Raw genomic sequence first — 10526 nt, forward strand, 5'->3', positions numbered from 1 at the left:
CAGACCCGAAAGGTTAAGGGCTCAGTCCCATAAGGCTGCCCCCACTTCAGATGCCCATCGCAAGTAGTAGGTCCCCAGGTTACCCACGACTTCTGAGTGAATTGGCTACAAATCAGAAGTTCCCAAGACCCCCCCCTTCTCAGGTTCAATAATTTTCTAGAGTGGCTCACAGAAGCAAGGAAAACAGTTGACTTACTATTGCCAATTTATTACAAAAATATTTTAAAGGATACAAATGAACAGCAAGATGAAGAGATACATGGGTCAAGGTCTAGACGGGTCCCCAGGGCAGGAGTTTCTGTCCCCTCTGGAGTTGGGGTGTACCAAGTTCCTGGCTTGTAGATGCATTCCAAGATTCAGAAGCTCTCCAAAACCTGAATTTTAGGGACCTCTGTAGCGGCTTCATCACATAGGCGTGATCGATTATTAACTTAGTTTCAAAACCCTCTCCCTCCGTGGAATATGGGGGGTAGGGCTGAAAGCTCCAAGTTTCTAATCACGGCTTGGTCTTTCTAGTGACCAGACTCCATCCAAGAGCCCACCAAGAGTTGTCTCATTAGAACAAAAGATGCTCCTATCACCTAGGAAATTCCAAGGGATAGAGGAGCTCTGTGTCAGACACTCCTATCACTCAGGAAATTACAAGGGTTTTAGGAGCTCTGTGTCAGAAACAAGGCCCAAAGGCCAAATATTAGCAGGAATGGGGCGAGGGGGGCGGCTGTTGAGACCAAAATAAACATATTTTTTTATTATTTCACAACCTAGTAACATTTATCTACCTATGAACTTCATGGACTCCAACGCTGGAGAAGAAAGAGCTGTCTGTGTAAAAGAAGTTGGTGAGAAGTAGGACGGAAGAGAGGAGAAAGAAAAGCTGAGCACAGACACAGAACCTATGAATCCCCAAGGATGTGCAGGTAGGCAGGTCTTTAAGTAAAGTCACAGTAGAGTAAGAACTCTTGAGTCTCTAATTTGTAAGTCTGTTCATTGCTTTGCTTTGGTGGTTTTCCAGTTTGGGGTTTTGTTTTGTTTTGCCCTTGGTTACCCAGTAAAGTCACTGTTTAAAAAATTCCACCCCTGTTTAAACTAAACTAAGAAGAAAAGGAGAATTGTCCCTCTCTAGACGTGGCCGACAGGAATTTCAGAGGCTCTGGATGACCAAGGCACTCTGGTCACAGTTGTGGTGCCAGCTGGAGGCCAGGAGAGAGGTCTGCAAGGTTAGCGCAGGAGAGCAAGGGGCCCTCGGAAGACAAGGGGCCTCAGAGCTGGCTTGGGTATGACTGGAAAATCCCATCAGAGAGCCAGTTTGCTCTCTGCATGATGGCTCTGTAAGACTTCCCTAGGCGATTGAATTAGGGAGGTCCTTTTAATCTGCCTACAAACTGTTAGCCAGTTTCCTCCAAAAAAAAAAAAAAATTTAATTCTATATTTGCTTTTTTGTTGTTGTTGGTTTTCTTTTTTTTTGGCATGCTAAAACAGCTGCTCATGTTTAGTATACTGCTAGACCCAGGAAGAAAAGGATCAAATATTTAAAGAACCAGTTTTGAGAATAAATTTTAAAAATCTAAAAGTAACTGGCTCCCTTCCTAGCCAGGTGTGTAGCACCTAAAAGTAATTAGCATCCTAAGGCCCAATAAAAGTTGTAGCTTCAAACCAGTAAAACAGACTAGTCCATGAAAGAGCCTTGCTGATGGGACACTGGCTCTGTGTTGGGGCTCTGTGGTCACTGGAACTGAGATGCAGAGTTTCTGGGGCTTTTCCTGGACAGTGTCCCAGAATCAGGAACTCAAGACTGCCCGGACTCCACGTCCTTCTTCCACTTGCTGCTGTGCCTGCAGACAGTGAAGCTGTGTGGCATGATGCATATTCAGTGTCTCCTCAGTACCTCTGAATGTCTGGGTCTGACTGGGGCTGGTGAGGAGAGCGACAAAAATTACATGTGCTTGCAAGTTCCTTCCTGCCATAAGAATCTTTACCCTATGATGTCCAGAGCATTAGAAGAACAGAACCACAGCACTTTAATCAGAGGAAAATCCCCTCCCTCTTTCTCTTTGGAAGAAATGTTGAAACAGATTAGCAGTAACTAGAAAGATAAATAGAATTCCTTTTAAAAATTTTAGTATGTAACCCTAAAGTAAATAAGCAGATGATCAGTCAATGTAATAACACCGGGATGTCTTATACATCCAAAATAATAAAAGCAATGTTAAAATCAATATAACAAATGAGATTTAATTATAACCCTAGCCCATGTTTTTTAGAAGCACTTTCCCTGACCATTTAGCCCCCTCATTTAGCTGTATGTCCTCAAAAACTCTTTTTGTATTAAAAGTTTCACAGAATATATTAATAGCAATAAGCATGTTCTTTCAGTTGTATGAAATTAAAGTGTTTTTTTCCATTTCTAATGAAGATTTTCATTATAAAGCAAAGATAGTCTACTCACTATTCAAAGTTTTCTCCCTAACTAGACAAAATGCAATTCCAACCCTATACAAACTAAACTTTAAACCAAATTTTTTATAGCAGAATATAAACAGTAAACAAAGTACATGTCCACACTAGCAAATTAAGCATTTTCTCACGTAATCACATCTTTTTTTAAGACTAAATTTAACAGAAATGAAGACCGAACACAGCCAAAAATAAATTAACTAATTAATTAATAAAAAAAAAAAGAATCAACTTAGAATGAAATAGAGCTGTATTTAAAAAAAAAGAAAGAAAGAAAGAAAGAAATTTAAGGGGGGAGATATACCCACATTTCAATTGGAATAAAAAATGATTGTTATTTTCCCATAACTGCTACAGTATGCTACTAATACAATCAAGGCCTGAAAAATACTTATGACTCAATCTAGTAACTAAGTACGTAAATGCACTAACCTGAATTAGTTTATTTTTTTAATAAAGAGATTTATATTTAAAAACTAAGTCAAAATCATTAACAGAAGTTGATGTGCCTCTTTTCACACACAAAATAAAATATGTAATGGAAATCTTTCCTCTGGGTATAAAAATAACATATCTTCACTCTTTAAAGTTTGTTTTAAATAAAGTTATCCTGAAGGGGAAACATTAAAACGTATTTAAAGTTTCCGTATTTTTTAATTATCAAAAGTATTTTTTGACGGAGCATTCCTGTGACACAGTTAATAGCATAGTGATAAATTCAGTAGCACCATTACCAAACAAAGGTTGCAACATAATAGGCCATAAGATAGTAAGTAGCAAATCAAGTGTACTTCAATTTTAAAAAGATAGTAAGTAGCATAAGGACAACAAATCATGATGCACTGTTTATAATTCTACTACTCTGGATAACTATTTCTTGGCTAATTAAAATCTCAATAGTTCTGAAAATTAGTTGTTATTTAAGTTTAGTGAGGCAAACACATCGCAGCAAATGCAAAGGGGTAAAATGCAAAAGAAAAATATCTGTCATTTTAAAAGCACCAATTTCTCAGTTTAGCCTAAGTTTTACAGCAAAGGTTGAAGAAGAATAAAAATAGTCATTGATAAATGTGCTAATCATTTCCTCCCAGGAATCAAGCCACATATTCAGTCAAGTTTCTAGACCAAATTTCTAGAACACCCACAAGCTCTGAAACAGAAACATACATCTCCTTTCCAATCAGCCCCCAGGGTGTTTTATTCTTTTTTTTTTTTTTCTTTTGACATCTTTATTGGAGTATAATTGCTTTACAATGGTGTATTAGTTTCTGCTGTATAACAAAGTGAATCAGCTCTACATATACATATATCCCCATATCTCCTCCCTCTTGCGTCTCCCTCCCACCCTCCCTATCCCACCCCTCTAGGTGGTCACAAAGCACCGAGCTGATCTCCCTGTGCTATGCGGCTGCTTCCCACTAGCTATCTATTTTACATTTGGTAGGATATATAAATCCATTTTTTATCCTAAGCACACTATTTACACCAAAGTACATGTCTCGTTAGCATCAAGCACCAGGTTTAAAAAGATGTAACAGAGAAGCTCTATGTTTGAATTCAAAATGCCACAGGAATCACTGGCAAAGGCTAAAATGAAAAACAGCTCTCTCAAGTGCCCAGAGCCAGCTGCTACTGTCCAGAATGTGGCTCTTTCCCAAAGAGCAGCAGATCTGCAGGAGACATGGCTTAAGAGGGAATATCATCTCCTAAGGCAAAAGTCGGCAAAGGGTTTCTGTACGGGGCCAGAGAGCAAACAATTTAGACTTTGCAGGACACATAGCCTTTGTGACAACTACTTGACTCTGCCTTGTAGCACCAAAGCAGCCACAGATGATATGTTAACGAACGAATGTGGTTGTGAGCCAATAAAACTTTACGGACCCTGAATATTGGATTTCATATAACTTTCACACGTCATGAGATATATATATATCTATATATTTATATTTATATTTATATTTTTCTGCCATTTAAAAATGTAAAAATCATCATTAGCTCACTGGCTGTACAAAAACAGGTAGCTGTTTATAGTCTGCCGGATTTGGCCCATGGGCTGTAGTTTGTCATCCCTGGCCAGGGGCCCAGCTTTCCTTCAGCCCCTGCCTAGCCCTTTCCCCTCCATTTATATAAACCTACAAAATGAGTGCTCTTTAGCAAAGCAGCCCTTTTGCTTCTTTAGATTCCCTGATGCCCAGTCTCTATTTCTTTCCCATCGGTACCGAAAGTCCAAAAGAATAAAGGGGTCAGGAAAGACACAGAGCATGGCCTGAAGAAAGGGCACAAGTCCCTCTTGTGTTGCTTTCAGCTATCTGATCTTCAAGTAACAAACCATCTAAATGTCCATTTCACCATCTATAAAAAAAGGATCATGGTATCCAACCACATGAAAGCATTTCTAAAGGTGTGATTTTATATTGAGAAAGGTAGGTAGAGCAGAAAATATAACTTCTGGAGAAGAATTGCCAACAACTGGACTTCCCTGGTGGCGCAGTGGTTGAGAATCTGCCTGCCAATGCAGGGGACACAGGTTCAATCCCTAGTCCAGGAAGATCCCACATGCCGCGGAGCAACTAAGGCCATGCACCACAACTACTGAGCCTGTGCTCTAGAGCCCGCGAGCCACAACTACTGAGCCCACACGCTGCAACTACTAAAGCCTGCGCGCCTGGAGCCCATGCTCTGCAACAAGAGAAGCCACCACAATGAGAAACCTGCGCACCGCAGCGAACAGTAACCCCCGCTCACCACAACAAGAGAAAGTCCACACACAGAAACGAAGACCCAACACAGCCAAGGAAAAAAAAAAGAGTTGCCAACAACTTGTTCAGAAACAAAGCCTTGCCTGATGTTTCATGGGTAAGTTCCTTGATCATGGTAGTGCATGGGTCCCCGGGTAGAGAAAGGAAACTCAGTGAACTTAGTTAAAACCCTAGGAAAAGGAGCAGCTAGCAATCTCATTGAGTGCATGCCACTTTTCATAATTCTCCGAGGTGGCCAGAAACTCAACAAACATAAACTGAGAATCTTCTTTGTGTTAAAAGAACAGGGAAGGTACTGTGAGGAGTACAAAAATGAATAAGACTCAATCCTTTACTCCCAAAAATGTATTAAACATAAACATCTATCATACAAAGCAGATATGATCTGTATAAACCAACTGCATTAAGAAGTTAGAAAGAGAGCCAAACAAAAGGTAGGATGGAGAAGAATTTCTTAGGAGCTAGATATAAACAAAGAATATAATTTCAAGGAGAACAGACAGAGGTAGAAATTTGAGAGACCTGTGCATGTGTATCTAGGATGGCAGGATACGTGGATTCTCAATTCCACTAGACATTACAAAATTGTTCTCCAAAGGTGTTGTGCTTCCTGAGACTTCTCACCCTCACAACAGTTGGTATGATCAGAGTTTATTTTTTAAATGCTTTAGTCAATGTGATGGGTAGAAAAGGGTATCTCAATTTAATTTTCATTTCTGGTCCTCACATTCTCTAGAATTGTTTTGTATGTCTATTTTTACATGAAAGAAAGGCAGAGACTGGTCGTTCTGTGTGGCTGGAGCCCAGGACACAGAAAGTACACAAAGGACAAGCCTCCCTCTCTTCTTCTCGAGTTTTTTCCAGGACCTTGGTTTTTTCCTCTCCACCCCGTAAATTGTCAGTTTGCATCAGCAGATAGGGACAAACCTTTCCTTTCCTCCTTGAATGTGCCAGGGTAAATTAAAGAGTTTATAAATGAACATGGTTGAAAAATACTGGTCTTGACAGAAACATGTGAAACCATTTCCTCCATTTTTGTGCAAAACTTGGTTTCTGCCCAATTTAGATCATGGAATAGGCAGGGTACCTTAGAAAACACACCAAATGTTGATCCAGGTCTGGAGACCTAGTTACAAATTCTTGGCAGGAATACACCTTCTCTCATTGAGAAGGAAAAAAGTGTAGGAAACATAAATCAGGGTATGAACTTGATTTGCTGACGCTTGTTAGGAGGGTTTAGCCTCAAACGCTCCCATGGAGATAAAAGTTTAAGGCAAAATTCCTATAAATGATTCTAGGAGAAAATGATTGTTTTTAACCAAATTCTTATTTAGAGTCTTTCCATGCTGAGAATAAAGTGGCAATCAAAAAGGAATGAATGCAGTACACAGTAGAACTCTCAGGAAAGAGAACAAAATGCAGTGTTCTCAACTCTGGTTAACATACAGCATCAAAGCTAGGAAAAACTATATTCCAAAAATTGATTAATGTAATGTGATTCAAACAACACATTCCCTACTACAGTGGAAAAATGGAAAAATCACTATAAATATTTGTTTCCAAAAAAGAGTCGCCATTATCATTCCAGTAACACTATAATGCCACATTGCCTCAAATACACATCGGTTTGTCTAATCCAGTGATTTCCCACCCTGGGCAATTTTGTCCCTCAGGAGACATAGGGCCATTTTTCATTTTGAGACATATTTCATTTTCACTCCTGGAGGAGGTGCTCCTGGCGTCTAGTGGGTAGAGGCCAAGGATACTGCTAAACATCGTAAAATGCACTGGATAGTCTCCCACAATAAATAATTATCTAGCTCAAAATGTAAACACAGCCACAAAACCCTGGTCTAATCTATTTCTTCATGGCTAGCTGGGACATGGTGACAAAAATAGCAGGTTAGAGATGATAAGCGCTCTTCTTAAAGACCTCCTATTCAGTAAGCTAGACAACTTAGAGTTCTAAAGTTTGCTTGATATTTACATAGATGAGAAAAGTTTCCAATTTAGCAATTTTCAGTTGTAATAGTTTAGAGAGAAAATGGAACATAATCCATGATTCTTCCCATGTTATCAAGCACTGTACCATCTATATTTATTAGCTTATCACATCTACCTATACACAGTTCATAATCAAACTGGCTACTGCTGGCTCCATCTATGACAAATCAATATTTTTCTGCATTTAGATGATATCTGAATTCCCCATGCCCACCCACCAAAATCAGTCCTCAGTTGTCAGCAGTGGATTTTACGTGGTCACTTTCTGAGAAAAGCATTCATATCTGAAATTCCCTTCTCTGATGTTACAATCCATTACAACTTTACTGTCCAGCTCCATGAAACTTAAAAGTCAGATTAGGAAAGAAAGATAATTTTGAATGTAAACCTAAACGCAGCCACAAAGAGATGTCTTCTATAAAAAGTAAGGGGTGTTGATAATGAAGTGAAATAAAATATACAAAGGCTGAAGAGGTTCCTCTAAGAGTGGCAAAGCCCTTAGAGGTTATTTTATTTCCCAGTAAGTTTCCTTGGGTGTTTCAACAAAGAAAGTCATTTTTCTGGGAATTTCTTTTTAATGTCTCCTTTTCCAGGTTTGCTGAAGGCATTTTCTTGTCTATTTTCTAGATGTTACAGTAAAAGATAATTTTAGAGTAATGAAAAAAATTCAGTTCAAATTTAAAGAAACCACAAAGGGTTGAGAAACTCATTTGGAAGCCATCACATATATCTGAGAGAAAGAAAAGTATCCTGTAGCTGACAAAAATCTACCCAAATGCTGAAGTTTCTCAAACTAACAAAGCAAGTACTGTTTGGCAGGAATGTAGAAAGATGGGCAACTTAGTCCACTGAAGTTTTCTGAAACACTTACAGATGAAAACAAAAGTATTGCTTACATGGATTGACTGGGTTCTACACCAAATGTCAACTTCTGAATGTAAACCTAAAATAGAAATTTCTGTCCTTGTGCTTAAGTAAAGTTCAAGCAGAAAAGTGCCCTATTTACTCCCCCCCCCCAAAAATGACAGAATGATTTTAATTTTTAAACAAAAGTGGTACAGCAGAAGGACATTTAAATGCAAGATCTAATTTCAGAGAGCACAGAGTTAGAGCACAAAAGTGGAACACTCCAAGGATATCTCATGTGCAGCAAATGGCAGCAAAGTATGTTTCGACAAACATGTGGTGAGGCTCCCTTTAATCTTGCTAAATGTAAAAAGTTTTATTTTACATGAACTTGACTATTCGCTGCAGTTCCAGCTTCTGAAAACAAGGAAGGGCACCAGGCTTACGAAAAGGGTGGCCAAGCGGAAAAGCTGTGGACAGCTTCCCCTCCATAATCTACAAAGAGGAAAGCTACCTCCTGGAGGTATTGGGTAGCCAAGCAGCCTTACTGAAAACAACCACGGTTTTGAGCGTTGTTTCTGGCAGGAGGTAGGTGTTACCAGCTGCTTCCTGGGGCGCTGGAAGGAATGTGTCACCATCAATCAGAAAGTACACTAGCCCCGTGTTTAGGTCACAGAGGGAGTACTGCTTCGTCCAAAACGGATAAATCATGCCAACTCCAGCAAAGGAGGAGAAAGCAAAGTTGCAGGAAAGGTGCTGGTGCCCACCGACATGCAAGACCACAAGGAAACCCCAACTTGTGCTGAAGAAAACTTCGTGCGCTCTCGGGTTACGGAGAACTCCGAGAGCCCACGAGGGCGGATGCTCCCACACTCCCCCGGGGATCAGCACAGCCCGAGCGCAGTTCTGGGGAAGACCTGGGCGGTCCTGGGGAGGATGGGCAGCCCACCCCGACTCACCTCAGTGGTCCCGGGGAAGGACAGTCTCCCACCGAATCACCTCTGCGGACCTGGGAGGGACGGGCGGCCCCCTCCACCAACTCACCCGGCCGACCCCACGCGAAGGACCGGTGGATGAATGAACTGCCCATCCGGCCGAGCCTCGCGGGACAGGGCGGCCCGCGGAAGTGCTCACCTGTGGGGATGCTGGAGGACTTCCCCGAGTCTGCACCCAGGCAAGGGGCCCAGGGCTGGAGGACGAGCACCAGCAGCAGCAGCAGCCGCGGCTGCACCGCGCACCGCCCCATCTTCGGCCCGTCGAGGGCCCGCGCGGGCTCCGGCGCCCCTGCCGCCCTGCAGCGGCCCACCTCTCGCGAGAGTGGAGACCCCTGATCCGCCCCGGGCCGACGAATGCGGGGGGAGGCGGATGGGCCGACTGGGCGCAGGGTACCCACGCCCGGCAGCTCGAGCGGCGTGGAGAGGGGCAGGAATCAGGCGGTCTGGAAGGCGCAGAGCGGCAGGCGCCCGCGGCGCCGCGGGCAACTTATAGGCTCCCCGAGGGGGAGGCGACGGGGCGGGCCGCGCCCCGGCTATTGGCCGCCGGCTGACCCGGCGCGCTGCTGCGTGCACCGTGCGGTTGCCTGCGCTCGCCTGCCTGCGCGCTTGCCGCAGCCCCACGTCTGGGATTGTTTGCTCAATTCCGACCTATTTAAGGAGCCGTCTGCGGCTACGTGTGGAGGCTCACGCAGGGCTTCTGGCTGGAACCGGGAAGCGTGCAGTTAAGTTTGGGAGTGGGCCCGAGACAGGGGGAGGAGACGCTGGGAGTCTGGCCGACGGGCGGCGCTCCCCGCTCCCTCCTCTCTGCTTCCCCAGCGCCCTGAGCTTCCCGGTAGCCTCTAAGGGTGCGAATCTGCTCTTGTCTACATTTAGATGCTACCCTCAGAGCAGAAGCGACGTCAAATCCATAGCAATCCTGGTTGAATGGGACCTCGCCCGACAATGAACGATGGAAATGTAGACACACCCCACACCCCCGTTAACTCAGGGGCAAGTTTCTAAACCCTGTAAAACGAAGGCCCTGTTTTTGCTTTACTCTGTAAACCGAAAGTTTTTATTGTCCATTGAACATTTCTTCCTCCTCTGCCTGTGCCAGGAGATCCTTAGACTCTCTCCAGTAATGGCTTATAAATCCTGCGGAATCGGAGTCCAGCATGTGTAACCCGGGCTGTGCCTTACAAGATCTTCCTTCAGTCCACATGGAAAATTACTCCCAGAGATGCTGTCAGAGCGAGCGACTCTCAGCTCCCTGGCGCGTCCTCCCCTACTTCCAGTTTTGACTCATGTCTGAGAAAATTCCTTTTAATGTATTACTTCTCAGCACATTTTAGCTAGCCCAGTGTTTAATCTGTTGGGATGAGCAGGGGCAAAAGCACAAATTAAGGCAAAAGCCTGACAATCTGCCTCGTATATTTCACGACACGAGAGAAAATGGCAATATTCTATAATGTTCTACCTCTATAATGTT

General features: G+C 42.9%; 1 protein-coding gene across 1 annotated transcript in view; it reads right to left on the reverse strand.

The window, feature by feature from the left end:
* Positions 1 to 9526, reverse strand: part of PLOD2 (procollagen-lysine,2-oxoglutarate 5-dioxygenase 2) — a 106878-nt gene extending 97352 nt beyond the window's left edge. The window contains exon 1 of the mRNA XM_068546058.1: positions 9198 to 9526. Within this exon, the coding sequence (XP_068402159.1) occupies positions 9198 to 9309 (112 nt within the window). The 5' untranslated portion in view covers positions 9310 to 9526. The remainder of the gene's footprint in view (positions 1 to 9197) is intronic.
* Between the last annotated feature and the right edge of the window lie 1000 nt (positions 9527 to 10526).

This window comes from Eschrichtius robustus, chromosome 6, assembly GCF_028021215.1.
Source record: "Eschrichtius robustus isolate mEscRob2 chromosome 6, mEscRob2.pri, whole genome shotgun sequence".
Lineage (NCBI taxonomy): Eukaryota > Metazoa > Chordata > Mammalia > Artiodactyla > Eschrichtiidae > Eschrichtius > Eschrichtius robustus.